At 44.5% G+C, this 17066-nt stretch overlaps 1 protein-coding gene across 5 annotated transcripts in view; it reads left to right on the forward strand.

Moving 5' to 3' along the window:
- The window catches only part of SIK3 (SIK family kinase 3), a 299150-nt gene that overhangs the window by 253242 nt on the left and 28842 nt on the right, over nt 1-17066 (forward strand). For all 5 annotated transcript variants that reach the window (XM_059707774.1, XM_059707775.1, XM_059707772.1 and 2 more), the window contains exons 7-13: nt 7543-7661; nt 8207-8317; nt 8822-8965; nt 9601-9678; nt 9799-9908; nt 13559-13712; nt 13957-14112. In XM_059707774.1, the coding sequence (XP_059563757.1) occupies nt 7543-7661; nt 8207-8317; nt 8822-8965; nt 9601-9678; nt 9799-9908; nt 13559-13712; nt 13957-14112 (872 nt within the window). The remainder of the gene's footprint in view (nt 1-7542; nt 7662-8206; nt 8318-8821; nt 8966-9600; nt 9679-9798; nt 9909-13558; nt 13713-13956; nt 14113-17066) is intronic.

The raw sequence follows: 17066 nt of genomic DNA on the forward strand, positions 1-17066 counted from the left end.
CCTGTGAGAAACACGCATTTCCTGGGTGATTGCTTCTTTTTTTTTTTTTAATTGTTTTATTACTTAAAGTCTTACAAAGAGTATTACATATGTCTCCTTTTTTTTTTCTCCCCTTGACTTTCCCCTAGCCTCCCATACCCCCCAGTGTCTTGTGTCCATTGGTTATGCTTATATGCATGCATACAAGTCCTTCAGTTGATCTCTTACCCACCCCCCAACCCTCCCCAGCCTTCCGCTGTAGTTTGACAGTCTGTTCGATGTTGCTCTGCCTCTGTATCTGTTTTTGTTCATCTGTTTATAATGGTCTTAATTATCCATAAATGAATGAGATCATGTGGTATTTTTCTTTCATTGACTGGCTTATTTCATTTAGCATAATGCATGGGTGATTGCTTCTGGCTTGCATTCTTCCCAGGTCGCCTGGCCACAGATGTCTTCTGTTCCCCTAGCAGTTTTATGTGGTCAGAAAGAATCTGTGACTCCACTTCTTTCAGACCACTCCTCTGCCCACAGAGCTGGAAATGACTGCTTTGCTATGTCCCACACTTAGGCATCACATACAGGGTTTAAGGGACAGTTGGCATTTTCTCCATTATAGGATCAGCCTCAAGATTCTGATGATCTACTTCCTCGAATTTTCACTTAGCCCTTCCCCTTGTCTGTGATTCCTCGATTGGGGAGGCCTGTTTTCAGCCTTCCATCATAGTCTTCATCACCATGAAGCAAGCCAACTACGAAACAAAGTGCTTTCTTTTGTAGTGCATTTAGTTCTCACCATTGTGTTTCTGCCTTCTCTGAGTATCTTAGTCCAACTTGCCGTCTTCCCTTAACATTGTTTTCCAACTAGTTCACACTCTTCTATGAATTGGCACAGGGCCCATTTTTTATTAATTTGGCTTGTAGGTGACTCTACCATGATGAAACCTGTGGAGATTAAATGGCATTTGATCTGTCAGAAGAGGAATGAAATTGATTTGATTTGTTTTTATTAAGACACTAGAGGCCCAGGGCATGAAATTAGTGCATGGGTAGGGTCCCTAGGCCTGGCCGGCGATCAGGGCCAATTTGTGGGGCAACCGGCAGGGTGATCGGGAGGCCCCCCACTAGCACCCGCCTTGGCTGGCCTGGTGCTGCCTGCTCGCCGGCCCCACCCCCTGCTGCCACCACCGGTCGCCTACCTCTGCGGGGCAACTGGCAGGGCGATTGGGAGGCCCCTGCTGGCACCTGCCCTGGCTGGCCTGGGACCTGTGGGCTGGGGGCAGCTCCTGTGTTGAGCATCTGCCCCCCTGGTGGTCAGTGTGCGTCATAGTGACTGGTTGTTCTGCCAGTAGGTTGATTTGCATATTAGACTTTTATTATATAGGATGCTGGCTACTACTTAAAACATCAATAATTAATTTATTTTATGAACTAGATGGGATAAGAATTCATAAGACTGACCAGAATTTATATCCTGGTCAAGTTTCTTCACTTCTCTGATTTTTAATTTCTTTTTCTATAAAATTAATATAATGAATTATAGGATTTGGTGTATGAACTAAATACTTAAATTAAATGAACTTTAAAAGTTTCACACCGAAAGGTTGCCAGTTTGATTCCCAATCAGAGCACATGCCCAGGGCTCAATCCCTGGTAGGCAGCCATCGATGTTTCGTTCTCACATCAATGTTTCTTTCTCTCTCTCTCCCCCTTTCCCCCTCTTTCCCTCTCCCTCCTCCCTCTCTCCCTCCCTTCCTCTCTCTTCCCCTTTCTCTAAAAGCCAAGTTTAAAAATCTTAAAAAAAAGTTTAGCGCTCTGTCTACCATGTAAATATTCAATAAATATTAATAATTATTAAATAATATATTTGAAGAATTGTTCTTTTAATCTTTCATCCCCTCCTTCCCTATGTTTCTTTTTATTTTTTTCTATGTGTCTTTCACTCTTACTCTCGTAATATGCTAAAGATGTATTATTAACACTTTCAGTTAAATCCACAGGATTTATGTAGAATACTTACCTGCCGAACGTCTTGGTTTGTTATATCCTAGCCTGATGCTATAGCTATGCCCATATTCGGCTGCCTCCTCAAGTGGTAATCGGATTGACAGATTACCCTATTTAGCCTCAGCAAAGATGAGTAAGGAAGTACCCCTGTACGAGACAAAGAATTCTGAAGCCTTGGAAATCATCTGATCCAGGCTTTTCTCCTAAAAGAGTGCCTCATCTCATCTTCTGTGAAATGATAGTTGTCTGGTTTTCCTAGCTGGAAGCATGGAGAATGCTTATCAGTTGCACATTCTTAGACTCCGCTTATTGAAGCTGCCTGAAGGAATTATAGCAGTCGCCATCTAGTCCTGTGTTCTTTTCACTGGAGTATTGAGGGCCTGCTACCTCCCAGGTCCCACAGTGGGCGCGGGGACAGACAGCTCAGCGAAACAGTCTCCAGCCCTGAAGGCCTCCCAGTTCTCCTCTCAGCGAATGCTAGAAGGCCTTCTGTGACAAACGCCAACCTGGGATCAGACATTTCCAAGTGATAATAAGCACGCTGTTTCACAGGACAAGTCACTCCCTTTTCACATGGTTTGTAGAGTTGAAGGGGACCTAGGAGTTCATTCTATCCAGTTGTTTCATGTGAAATCTTGCTCAGAACACCTGTCTGTTAAATGGATGCAATTAGCTGTGCTCCAGGTGTGGCCCTGCCCACTTGACTACCCACTCTCCTTCCTCAAGAGGCCCACGCAGGTCCTAACAGGACCCTGGCCTAGTAATTCGGATCAACTCTAATTTAAATTAGAAAGACGTTTCCTTATTTGAACTTGTTACTTCCTAATTATTCCAGGTTCCCCTAGAGCAGCAGCACAGTGTAAGTCCACTTTGTCTCTCTCTTTTTAAAAAAATACATTGTTACTGATTTCAGAGAGGAAGAGAGAGGGAGAGAGAGATACATCAGCGATGAGAGAGAATCATTGATTGGCTGCCTCCTGCATGCCCTCTACTGAGGATCGAGCCTACAACCCAGGCATGTGCCCTTGGCTGGAATCGAACCCGGGACCCTTCAGTCCACAGGCTGACTTTCTATCCACTGAACCAAGCCGGCTAGGGCCACTTTGTCTCTTTTTATAAAACTCCTCCAGATGCTTGGATAGCCAGCATGCTCCCTCCTGCCTACACCTCTTCTCAGGCTAAATCAGTCTCACTGCCTGGCACCTTGCTGCAGGTGATTTTACAGTTTTAGTTGGGGAATTCTTTAAGTGATGCTACTTCTTCTAGCTTGGACACTGGAGACAGATTTGCATTTTCGGAGAATTTGAAGTTAGTTTTTAATTCCCCTTTTCCGTCCATTATTTTTCACCCCCGCAGTCCAAATATTTCAGCATCTTAGAGAAAGTTGTTTATTATCAAGGTCAAAAGAGAAAAAAAGAAGTGAAAGATCTGGCCTTCTTAATGCACACACAGCAGCTCTCTCCACAGCCATCCTGGTGTCTGCGAGCACGCCCGGCAGGGCAGGGCAGGCCTGAGCCGCACCCCCTTGTTCGCATGCCCTGTGCGGATCAGCTTTCACAGGCCCACAGTGATTTCCACCCGGAGGCGAGAGAGAGACGCGGGCTCTCGTGGGCTGCCCCTCTGGCATGCACAAGCTGAGCAGCATATTCCTGCATTGCCCAGCATGCTTCCACCTCATTCATACCAAAGGTGCTGCCTCTTGGGTGGGAACAAGTGATAGAGCCATTTTTGACATTAAAATAGAGTACTTCTGGAAAAGTTGATCATTTGGTTGATTCTGTTAGGTTTGTGAGCATTTTATTCCCTTGGTTTTCACTCTCTTCCCATGTTTTATGTAGAATGGTGCATTCAGATCTAGTTTGAATTTAATTTCATGAGCTATGTATGACACTTAGGAAGTAAGCGTTGATAATAAATATCGAGTTTTCTGCATTTTCTCGTATTTTCCATGCTGTGCAACATATGAAAGGGATCAGCTTTCATTCTTTTACATACTGGATCTTATGTAGGGCAGACAAGGTGAAAGCTGTTTTCTTTAGGTATTGCTCCTGCAACCAGGATTCTTAACGTGGGGCCTGTAAACATGTAGACAATGTGGCACGCCTCCTGGGCTCCGTGAATAGCCTCAAGTGACCTTCCCATTTTTGTGTATAAATTCTTGTTTGCATTTTTCTGGAGATTTTTCAAGATATCTGAAACCAAAAATGTGGTTACAGATGACTAAATGTAAGTTTCAAGACCCTGCAATTGCACTAGATATGTTTTCTAATCAGGACATATTATGGTGGTGTTGATTTATTTTGTATTTAAGGAAATTGTCATTAAAAATTTGTTTGTTTTGCTCTAGCTCAGTGGATAGAGCATCTGCCTATGGATTGAAGAGTCCCAGGTTCAATTCCCGTCAAGGGCATGTACCTTGGTTGCAGGCTCAATCCTCGGCCCTGATTGGGGCACGTGCAAAGGCAGCCAGCCAGTGTGTCTCTCTCTCATCAATGTTTCTCTTTCTCTGTCTCTCTCCCCCTTTCCCCCTTCCACTCTTTCTGAAAACCAATGGAAAAATATCCTTAGGTGAGGATTAACAAATATACATATATATATTTGTTTTAAACCAAGCTTATAATTGAATGTCATTCTGCCTTGGTCTTTGAATCAGGAGCAACGTGGTGACCTTTTATGCATGAAATGCTGCACGAAAAACAAAAGGAAATGGAAGAGCGCCACCTAGCGGCCCTAACAAGTTTCACATATTTGGAATCAGGCCCAGACCTTCTCCCTGCACAGGGGTCTTTAGCTTTAGTAACTTTCTAAATTAAGAACATTGTTTTCCTCAAGTAATTGCAGACCAAAAAGGTGTGTGTTGGCGATATTTATAACCTATTTGGATGCTACAATTGTGGGGTCTATTCTTGCTACTTTGAAACATAATTTTAATAGAAGCTTAATGTTGTAGATAGCATTTCCTCTATTTCTTAGGACTGTAGGAACGTCAGGCTTTAGAATCTACACTGCATTTGAATATAGTTTTAGTAACAAAGCAAGAACAAATTAATGCCTGCTAAAAATCATTTTAATATAGGAATTTTGCTTTGTTGTATTTTATAAGTTAGACTAAATTAAGAGCAATTTGCCTTAATTACTCTTTGTATTCCTTTCAACATGGTGATATAGAATAGTGTTTGCCAAATGTTGCAGAAATTGTGGGATTGCAGAGTTGAATTTACTCTGAAAAAATAGAGAAGCAGAATTTATATCCATGTAAAGATATCTAACAGGGAAGTCAAGAAGAGCTCTCAAGTCCCAGTTCTGCCATTATTTTGCAGTGTTGAGTTTGTTAACTTGTTTCTTCTTTGTTTATAAATGGAACTGATAATAGTATCTAATTTAAAGTTGTTGTGAGATTAAATGAAATACATTTGGTAATCATAGTACCTCATATATAAAAAGTCTTTTAAAATTAGAAGTAGTTTATTGTTTAGTATCACTGGCCAGTTTTGTTTTCAGGACAGTTATAATGAAATAGAAACAGAAAAAAATTTAACCTATATTTTACAGACTTTTATAGTTAAAAAAGCATTTTCACAAGTACAATCTTGTTCGGTTAGAGTAAATAGTCAATATATGTTTATTTGTTCATATAGTCAGTAGCTATGTATTCAGCTCCTGTAGGTGTAAATAACCATGTTTGATATTAGAGGTTTGGTACTAGAAACAGCAGTAGGAAAGACATGGGCCTTACATTGTGGTGGGAGAGTTAGATAATAGACAAGTAAATAAATAAATAAGATGATTTCACAAAGAAGTCATTAGTGTGAAGAAAACTAGTGTGACATAACAGATCAGTGATGGCGAACCTTTTGAGCTCGGCGTGTCAGCATTTTGAAAAACCCTAACTAAACTCGGGTGTCGTGTCACATATAGAAATTTTTTGATATTTGCAACCATAGTAAAACAAAGATTTATATTTTTGATATTTATTTTATATATTTAAATGCCATTTAACAAAAGAAAAATCAACCAAAAAATGAGTTCACGTGTCACCTCTGACACGCGTGTCATAGGTTCGTCACTGTAATGGATAGTGACTGGAGGCCTAGTTTAGGTAGCCAGGGAAGAGCTTCTGAGCAAGTGACGTGTAAGCTCTTACCCAAATGACAAGGAGCCAACCATGTAAAGGTCAGAGGAGCAGCCATTGCAGCTAAGGGAAGCAGCAAGTGCAGAGGCCTTCAGTGGAGTATGTTAAGCATGCGCACAGACTAGGAAGCATGCCAGTGCAGCTGGACGGAGTTCTGTGCACCAGTGGGGAGATGGCAGGGGATGAAGTCAGAGACGGAGGCTCAAGACTGTAGGCCCAGGACTTTGTAGTTTATTCTGAGGGTTATGGGAAGAGTTTGAGGAATTGCAGGCAAGGTAGTAATGTGCCCAGATTTATGTTTTAGAAATAGCCTCTTTGCTTCTTTATGGAGCAAGAATGGAAGCAGGAAAACCATCTAGGAAACATTTGCAATAGTCTAAGTGAGAGATGATGGTGTCTTGGATGAAGATGTTGAAAGAGTGTTTCAGAAGTTTGGGTCCTGCCCACAGCTCTGTAGTAGAGAAGCAGTATGGTTTGAAATCTGACTTACCATGTGAGCCTGGACAAGTTTATTAACTTCTCTGTGCCAGATTTTTACCATCTCTGAAATGAGAATGACTATAGTACCTTCCTCCTAGGATTGCTATCAGGATTAAATGAGAAAATCATAATTGCAAACTGCTCAGAAGTGTTAACACTGTTTTTATCATCATCACCATCACCACCTTTATCACAGGCACTATTCCCACATCGTCCTCAATACCCTCAACTTATAGGTGAGAAAACGTAGAGGATGGTTTTGAAATAAAAATATAAGCTTCTTGATTTTGAATCTATTATTCTTTCAGCAATATGTTTTGTAGTCTGAGCTCCCAGAGCGAAATAACTATTGATTTGAATCTATAGCTCAGAGTCCAGTTGTATGCACCTGTGAATGTTTAAACACCATTGAGAAGATTACAAAGTTCTCAGAGAGTCCTGGTGTGTGCATCAGATGCGTGCCGCTCTCCCCCATACTTGAACCATTAGAAAGTTCAATTCCTGAGTTTGAAGAGAGGTTTGGTCTCCTACAGTCAGGGCATGAGTGTGCACATAACAGTACATGTAGGAGGAAAGAACTCACCATTCTGAGGACCTTATACTAGACTGAATCTCTTTTGAGGACATTCATCCCCTCATTAATTGTGTTAAGTGGGGCCACACATAATATAAATAAATGAGATCTGTGGATCATCCTGAGACTTTTTCTAATCAGACTTTTAGTGAGGGTATTAACCAGCCTACCAGATTTGAATCCCTCTTTTCTCCACCTCTTTCCATCTTTGCCAGTCCCTTCTGGAGTAAGCAATGACATAGGTAAGGATCAAGGAGCAAGAGAGACAAATGAGAAACAAGGAACTTGAAAATCTCCCTGCTCACCTTGCCTCGCTGGGGGCACCACTGGTACCTCCTTCACGGAGTTAAACACAGGCTCTTTGTTTCAGAGTGTGAGCACTTGATCCGCCACATGCTGGTGTTGGACCCGAGTAAGCGCCTCTCAATGGAGCAGATATGCAAACACAAGTGGATGAAGTTAGGGGACAACGACCCCAACTTTGACAGGGTGAGTGAGCACCACTTGCCTTAGGGAACGCTTCTCAGAACTACTGAAACCTCTTTTGCATGAGGTTGTAATTAGGCCAGGACATGAAAAGGCAGCCCTGGCACAAACTATTGGGTAATACTCAAGCAAGGAGTGAAAGTGGGAATTTTAAACCAGCAGCTGATGGAGAACAGTGAGACCAGTTCTGTACTACTGACCCCCAAGTCACAGTCTCTTGGCTTTTGAGACAGAACAGCCCACAGTTCTGCAGCGTACCCACCATGGGGACGTCTCTTCCTCTTGCCTAGTGTGCTAGTTCAGTGGCTCCTGTAGCATACCTTTATTTAAACCATTGTGGCCATCCCAGGTACCCCAGAGTTGCTCATGAAAATGAGGATCTTGTCTTCTCACAGCTACCCCGGGGCTTTATTGCTTTGTCTGAAGCCAAAAATATCCCAAGCTAGGGGCCTGGAACAGCTTGCTATGGGTGACATGCATATGTGATATGTCATCTTAGCATAGCTAATTTGGGGTGTGATGGCTTACCTTTTTTTTTAATGTTACAGTTAATAGCTGAATGCCGGCAGATAAAAGAAGAAAGACAGGTAGACGTTTTGAATGAGGATGTCCTGTTGGCCATGGAGGACATTGGACTGGACAGAGAGCGGACACTACAGGTATCTCTAAAGGAATGGAGAGCAAAGGGAGGTGTGGCCATACTCCCTTGGGTTGCCTTTTTAAATGTTTTCTCCTTCTTGGGAACTTGGGTCTTTTTTATTTAAATAATTTTTAAAATTTTTCAATTATAGTTGATATACATTATATTAGTTACAGGTGTACAGGATAGAGATAAGACATTTATGTAACTTACGAAGTGATTACTCCAGTAAGTCTAATACCCGTCTGATACCATTACAATGTTGTTGACTATCTACCCTATGCTGTGCATCTCCATGACTATTTTATAACAACCAATTTGTACTTCGTAATCCCATCCTTTTCACCCGCCCCTCCCATCTGGTGGCCAGCAGAAACCTGATCTTTTTGTTTCCTTCCTCTTCTTCCTCTGCCCCTCTCTGGGTCTTGGAACAGAGATGCTTTGGTCTGGTAATGTTACTAATGTTTGGTCATTGACCTGCTGTTTCACCAGGGTTTTTACTCTTTCCTTTCTCTCTTGGTAGTCATTAAGCACAGATGCCTATGATCACTATAGTGCAATCTACCATCTGCTGTGTGATCGACATAAGAGACATAAAACCCTGCATGTCGGAGGACCTCCAGGCATGCCCCGAGCCATGGCCTTTCAAGCACCAGTCAGTATCCAGGTGGGCAGTGATTCCTGTGACCTGATTCAGGACAAGTAACATTTGGGGACGGGGCGGAGGGTGGTTAGCCACTGCTCAGGAATTCTTAAGTCCAAAGATCAAGCAAAGATTGGAACCTTTCTTGGAGAGGATGGAAGGGTCTTTATGTGCTCGAGGTAGACAACTGTAGTTGCAGGGTGTGGTTTTTTTTTGTTTTGTTTTTTAAGAAGCAGTAAATCATTGAGACTGTTGTTTCTAAAAAAAACAAAAAGCAAAAACAGAAACACACAACTCTCTTAATATAGCTTCTAAGGAACCAAAGACTCAGAGATAGAAACATAGACTTTAGCAATCAAGAATGCTTTGAGCCCTGGCTGGGTGACTCAGTTGGTTGGAGCGTCATCCAAAAGGTTGTGAGTTGATTCCCAGCCAGGGCACATACCTAGGTTGTGGGTTTGATCCCTGGTTTGGGGCGTGTATGGGCGGCAACCGATGGATGTTTCTCTCTCACATGTTTCTCTCTTTCTTCCTCTCTCCTTAAAATCAATAAAAACATATCCTCAGTTGAGGATTAAAAATAAAAAGAACATTTTGAAAGGCTATCATTTCCCTCTAGTGTTTATAGTATGTGTGTATCTGTATGTACTTCCCTCCAGGCGGAGCAGGCGGGTACCACTATGAACATCAGCGTTCCGCAGGTGCAGCTGATCAACCCAGAGAACCAGATTGTGGAGGCAAGTGGCGATCTCTGATCGTTGTCAGTTGAAATCTTTCCCATATTCTTGCTTCCTTGCCTTACTTTTATTTCTAATTACTTCTCATGTCTAATTCAGTTGTGTTTTCCTTCACCTCAGCCGGATGGGACAGTGAACTTGGACAGTGATGAGGGTGAAGAGCCTTCCCCTGAAGCATTGGTTCGCTATTTGTCAATGAGGAGGCACACAGTGGGTGTGGCTGACCCCCGGTGAGTGTCTGAGCCCTAATTAACCTCAGGGCCAAAAAGTCCCACCTGACTAAGTTCCCACCAGTGCATTTTTCCTACTTCATTGTATCTCCCAGGTGAAAACTAATCCGGTGGCCAAGACCTGTTTGTAACCCAGCTCAGGGTCCCCGGTAGACCAGATTTGATTTGCTAAAAATATTACAGAGCTGCCCCTAGTGCAGTGGTTCTCAACCTTCTGGCCCTTTAAATACAGTTCCTCATGTTGTGACCCAACCATAAAATTATTTTCATTGCTACTTCATAACTGTAATGTTGCTACTGTTACGAATCGTAATGTAAATATCTGATATGCAGGATGGTCTTAGGCGACCCCTGTGAAAGGGTTGTTTGACCGCCAAAGGGGTCGCGACCCACAGGTTGAGAACCGCTGCCCTAGTGGATGGTGGGCCAGTAGCCACCATCATGCCAATTAATCGCAACACTGTGGTGAAGAGTATGATAGTCTCTGTGTCCACAAAGGTTGAGGTCTTCTGATCTAAGTCACGTAAAAGTGCCTCTCAAAGTTCGTCTGACAGCTTCGAGAGATGGTCGCTACGTGTCCTAATGCAAGACTCATCTTGGAAGTGAAGACAAAGGGTATGGTGTGATTTATCTGTGTTACAAATTAAATTAAGGAAACAAAAACCAAAAACCACACTGAATAAGTACCAGTTACCCAAAGTGTTTTCCCAAAATAGTCCTTCCATATGTCCCTGATGCCCTCCCACCTGGGAGATGTCCTAAAGGCTGGCTCTCTCCTTTTTTGTTCTACATTTGAAGACTCAACATTAAAAATACCCTTTCATCTTTTCTGGATATTCTCTCTACTGAGTAGAGAAGAGAAGGTTGTGTCAGAGAGTTCTCTTGAAAGTTCAACTAGGTGTAAAGCTAGTTGTTATGGTTTTTTGTGTGTTTGTTTTGCTTTTTAAATACCTCTTTTCTCTGAGTGATTTACAGAAAAAGATCCCCAGGCCTGCTGATCGGCTTGCTTTAGGTTTCTCATTCTGGGCCTACATTCACACAGGCAGCAGGGGAACAGTCTGGCTCCAAAGGCTGTGTCCGCAGTGTTGCCCTGCCAGTGGGAAGACCTGTTGGTTTACAGTGTGCTGTGAGTCCCACTGCAGGAGCCTCACAGCCTTGCACATCGCGGCGTGTCTGTGCTGCCGGCACTGACGGGAGGAATTGCCTTCTTTCCCTTGTGAATGAGTTGCTGTTCCAGGCAGCCAGGTTTTAGTGGGTGGCCTATGTACTCCAGAAATGTGCTGTTCACCTCCAGACTGTGCAGGCCCGAGCTGGACCGGTGCCAGTATTTCCTCAGGGCTCAGAGCTGTTGGTTTCACATGAGTGGTCAATAAAGAATAGCAATCCCCAGTTCCAAACAGTAAAGTGGCAGGCAGCCAGGTTCCACACATTGGACTTCTACTTGCTTTGGGATCTTAGAGAGAAATACAAATTTGCAGGGAAAGTGGAAAAATATATAATAAATTATACTGAACTTATCCATTTCATCAGTTTGGGGATATAGAACTTTGAGTAAGAATATTAACCAGAAAAGATGGCAGCATAGGTAAACACCAGCAGTATTCACCACCTCCCACAACCACATCAAAATTACAACTAAAAGACAACAGCCATCATTCAAACCAGCTGAATGGAAGTCCTACAACTAGAGAAGTAAAGAAGAAAGCACATCATGGCTGCTGGGAGGGGCAGAGGTGCTGGACGGGCTGTGGCCTTTTTTAATTGGGAGAGGTCTCCAAGGCCTCTTGTAAGAAGCATGGGGTCCCAGCCCCACACCAAACCCCCAACCCAGGGCTCCAGAGCTGGGCAGAGAAGTCCCCCTAACTTTGGGCTGTAAAAACCAGCCAGGATGGTGGTTGAGTAACACGCAGGCTGCTGGAGACCCAGCAGTTCCTCTTAAAGAGCCTTTGTACTGACTTACAAGGTCCTGCTTCCTCTAAGCTCCAGCACCGGGTGGCAGCTCTGGGGGAATCCAGGGACGTAGGAGTGTTGAGTGTGTTTCCTTCCACGACCCGCGTGGAGTAGGGTTCGGTACCTGAAAGAGGAGCCGCACAGCAAATGAGAGAAAAGACACGAGATAATTTTGCAATATCGGAGGTCCAGGCGGGCAAGTCCAACTCAAGGAGAGGGACTTCCACCCATGCTCAGGCTGCTCCAATCTTTTATTGATCTGGAGTTAGCCCTTAGGCAGGCGACCCCCCAGTAACAAGCAGACTAGCCCATCAGCAAGGATTTACATAATAATAAATGGGGGAGTAGTTTCAGCTACCACTGTCTGGACAAACAGAGGTGGCGCCTAGCTCCGGGCTTTGCTAGGGCTTCAAAGGCACCCAGCCTTGGGGGGGTTTCGGGGAGTGCTCTGTCTATGTTTATCAGATAGTGAAGGCAATAAACAGTTTCCCACATAGGAGGAATTGGACTGTCTGGTATTGGGTCAGGAACTTGCGGGAGGCTTTCTCCCAGACCAGTGTGTTCTCAGGGGTCATTGCTGCTATGCTGGGACCTCCCCAGTTACAGAGCTAATGAGCAGCCATATCTCAGTTTCCATCATCGTGGCGACACTGTTCACTCCACCCTGGTGATTCCTAAGACCCCGCCCCATCCAATTTGTAGCCCTACCCAAGCTTTTCAGCAGCTTTTCCATATGAATGGCCTGTCCTGGCTCAAACTTTGCTAAAATGTTTCCCAAAAAAAGCAGCAGCTGGTGTCATTGTGCTTATCAATAAGAGACCCAAGACTTGGCACTATCACCAGCCTGCCTTCCTTCACAGCTGGGCCTTACCTGGGCACTTCCAAACCCAATACAAATAGGAAAACTCTGCAGATCCCTCTGTAGCTCCTGCTGGGTGGCCCCAGGCAGTGGCTGACTTTGCACCTCCCGGGAGGCCCCAGAGCCAGTGCACCCTGTGGACAGCTTCAGACCATAGCTGATTACAACTCTACACATCCACAAGCCACACACTCAAGGGGTTGACACAGTGAGCACCAAGCCCCACTGAAGCAAGTCCTGCTGCCCAGGGTGTCTCTTGCACAGCAGCTCTTCCACTTAGTCACAGCTGATTGGCCTGGAGGTCAATTCCTCTCAGTGCTCAACTACAACAAGACTGTGCACAGCCCACACAGAGGTGCACCTAGAGTGCCCAGCTCAGGTGACTGAGGAGACTGAGCCATTGGGCCCTAAAGAACACCTACTACACAAGGCCACTCTACCAATTCCAGGAGACATAACAGCTCTACCTAATACAGTGGTTCTCAACCTTGGCTGCACATTAGAATCACCTGGGAATTTTTTTAAAATCCTAATTTCTGGCCTCATCCTCCGGAAATTCTGTTTCTTTGTTATGGGGTGGGGCCACAAATCTCAGAGGGAAGGTGTGAGGGGGATGTGGGAAGAGGTTAATCGAAGATCTTATATGCATATGTGCATTACCTATGGACACAGACAGTAGGGTGGTGAAGGCCTGGGACAGGGCAGGAACCAGGTAGAAGGGGTTCAATGGGGGGATAAAAGAAAGGTATCTGTCATACTCTTAATAAAGATATTTTAAAAAACAAAAAACCTTTAAAAAAAGAATATTAACCAGACTTCTCTGTCATCCTGTTTCTTTTAGCATGGAAGTTATGGACGATCTGCAGAAGCTCCTACCTGGCTTTCCTGGAGTCAACCCGCAGGCTCCATTCCTTCAGGTGGCCCCTAACATGAACTTCATGCACAACCTGTTGCCCATGCAAAATTTGCAACCAACTGGGCAGCTTGAGTACAAGGTACCTGGATATGGGAGAGGGCTTGCCCAAAAGAAACACATTTCCACTTCTTTAAGAGACTGAGAGACCTTCCAGGATTTAAGGGTGTCTTTGTAGAGAAGGAAAGCATCTGGGTGTGAGGGAAGATTTCTCTAGTGTCCATCACAACCAAGGGTCCTTAACGTCAGTGGATGAGAGCACTTCTTTTCCTCTCCTCCTCTCCCCCTGCCTCATCCACCTGTCCTTCCCACTCCACTCCCGACAGGAGCAGTCCCTGTTACAGCCGCCTCCCCTCCAGCTGCTAAATGGAATGGGTCCCCTTGGCCGAAGGGCTTCAGATGGAGGAGCCAACATCCAACTACATGCCCAGCAGCTGCTGAAGCGCCCACGGGGACCCTCCCCACTTGTCACCATGACACCAGTGAGTAGCAGCACAGAGCCCAGCTCACTCTCTCCGAGATTTTTGATAAAGAGGTTGTGAGCATAGGGTGGGAAAAAGAGGCTTTCTAACCTAAATGTCTGAATTTCCTCTTTCTCTAAACTTAGGGTGTTCAATGTAATCACATTTTCCTCAGGCTAGTAGAACTTTCCAGTCTTATTTTTTGGCTAACTTCTTTTCTTAACCAAATAATTTCTACACTGAAGCCTGCTCCCAGAGAGCCTCATCCTCACGGACCACTTACACCTAGTTAAGCGCGTCTGCCACCCCTCAGTTTGGAGGCGCCTTCCCACAGGTAACGCCTCGCGGCCAGAGGGCAGCACACGCTAAGTTTTCTCTGGAATAAATTGCTCGTTTCCAATATTACCTTCTATGCACCATTTCTCCTTTGATTAGCACTGCCCTGCGTTTTGGGTTTAGCACTTGATTGGCTTTCCCAAGGTCTAGCCTAGTCAGTTGGCATCCCTCAGTCCCATCTCTTGTATATGATGGTTACATTAAAAGATTGTTACCCCCACCCCTCGCCGTGGGTTGTTTATTTCCAGTTACTTTCCTCTCCTGGGTAAATTCACTCACTCATTCATTCGTTCATTCATTCATTTGTTCATTCAATCTCATAGTACCATAAGATTGGATATTTATTATATCCATAACTATTTAAAATATTACCTTCTCTTTTTAAGATTTTTAAAATCTTGCTCAATTTCTGTACTTACCTTGTCATGGATTAGTCCCACAAGTTTGTGGCTTGGCACAGGTCTGGAAAAGGAAAGAATCATGTTTACAGTTGCTGGCCTCGCTGAACCACTGGAATAGTGCAAGGCCGCATGTGATTAAGGGCTGGGTGAGTCCCAGGGACTGATAGGCGGCAGACGCATCGGAGAGAGCAGGGTCAGGGAGGCTGTGAGGGCCAGGCGGACAGCTTTGAGGGAGGTGGACAGACTTGCTCTGCCCATTGGAGCTGTTCTTGCAAAGATCAGTAACAAACTTTTGTTGGTAAATCCAGTGGACAGTTTTAACTTTTGTTCTTCTGGACCTCCCAACTGTGTTAGTCACTGTTGACCATTTTCTTTTTGAAATATTTTCTTTGGTTCTTTTCAGTTTTCCTTTGTGCTTGTTCCTTGAAATTTGTGAAACCCCGACTTTTATCTTAGGCTCTATTTCCATTTCTTTTTTTTTTTTTTTTTTAATATATTTTATTGATTTTTTACAGAGAGGAAGGGAGAGAGATAGAGAGAGTTAGAAACATCAATGAGAGAGAAACATCGATCAGCCGCCTCCTGCACATCTCCCACTGGGGATGTGCCCGCAACCCAGGCACATGCCCTTGACCGGAATCGAACCTGGGACCTTTCAGTCCGCAGGCCGATGCTCTATCCACTGAGCCAAACCGGTTTCGGCACTATTTCCATTTCTTTTTACATACCCTGTCTGGGTGGCCTTGTCCAGGTGCTTCTGCAGCCCCGCATGCTCTTGTGGATGCGTCTACATAGATATACATGCCTGACTACTGCACATACTTAGTTGGTGTCCCACAGACACTCACAGTTTTAGTCCAGCATGTCCCCAAACGACCTTGGCCTGCCCATTAAACCTATGTCTTGTCCTGAGTGACCGGGAAAGCACTGTCATCTTCTGATTAGACAGGCCAGGAATGTGGGCTTTATCTTTAAGTCTTCCTCTCCCTCATTTCCCATATCAAATTATTCCCCAGTGCCTGTAAGGTAAATGCCTTATTTCTGTCCTTCCTTAAACCACTGTCATCCTTGGCCTAAATTAATACAGTGGCCTCCTAACTGGCTTGCCACCCCCATTTTTCACTCTGCAGCTAACGTGCACGAGCTTTCTAAAATACAGATCTTAGAACATCATGTCCCTGCTTGAAATCCTTCAGTGGGTTACCATTGCACCTCCTCAAAATAAAGTTTTAATGTGGTATGCAACGCCAGGAATCCCTGGCCACGGTGCTCCTCTCCTGCACCCCCATAGCTGCCACCTTCCCAGTCCTGTTACTCCAGGCCTTACAAACTTGTAAGAAGGGACCTGGAAACCCTAGAAGCATTCAAACAATGGAATTACTCCAAAGATTTTTTGTTTTGGTTTATAATTATCCATTTCATAAAATGCTCCTAATTTAAGTATGATTTTTGCCCTAGTGCCTGAGGCCTGGTGATTATGTGAGCCCTGTGCATAGCTGTCAAGAATGCATGGTGTCCAGTCCATAGCAGTGGGGAGAGCCACAGGAATGCATGCTGTGGAGGCTCTCATTTCACGTACAGTGGTGGTGGGTCACAGCTGCTTAAAAGCGTGGAATCGCGGCCCTGGCCAAATCGCTCAGTTGGTGGAAGCGTCTTTCCGTGCACCAAAAGGTTACAGGTTCAATTCCCAGTCAGAGCGCATACCTAGGTTGTGAGTTTGATCCCTGTTGAGGCATGTATGGGAAGCAACTGATCGATCAATGTTTCTCTCTCTCTCCCTTTCTCTCTCTCTCAAATCAATAAGAACATATCCTTGGATGAAGATTTTTTTAAAGAAAGCATTGAATTGCAACTGCACGATTACATTATGTACTAAAATGTACTTTAAAAAACCCTCATGCCTTTCTGGAGTTAAAGACACCTAAACTCTGGAAATAGCATGAATAGCACCCTAGGTCACCTCTTAGCCAGGCACACAGCTTCTGCTGTGTCCTCAGGTTCCCATGCACCCGCAGGCTTTCTCTTTTCTCTGAACCTCGGACCTCAAAGGCTTGTGACTCCTTCCCCCTTTCCTTGGCTCCTGTTCACTTGTCAGGTCTCAGGTGAATGTCACCTCCCTCAAGAGACCTTCCTCCACTCCCAAGTGCCCCAGGGAGGACTTGGTCTTGCTGTTTTGAAATTGTCTGTGTACTTGTCTCTGTCCTGCATTAGACTGTAAAATGAGGGCCAGAACTACAT

Source organism: Myotis daubentonii, chromosome 9, assembly GCF_963259705.1.
Source record: "Myotis daubentonii chromosome 9, mMyoDau2.1, whole genome shotgun sequence".
Classification (NCBI taxonomy): domain Eukaryota; kingdom Metazoa; phylum Chordata; class Mammalia; order Chiroptera; family Vespertilionidae; genus Myotis; species Myotis daubentonii.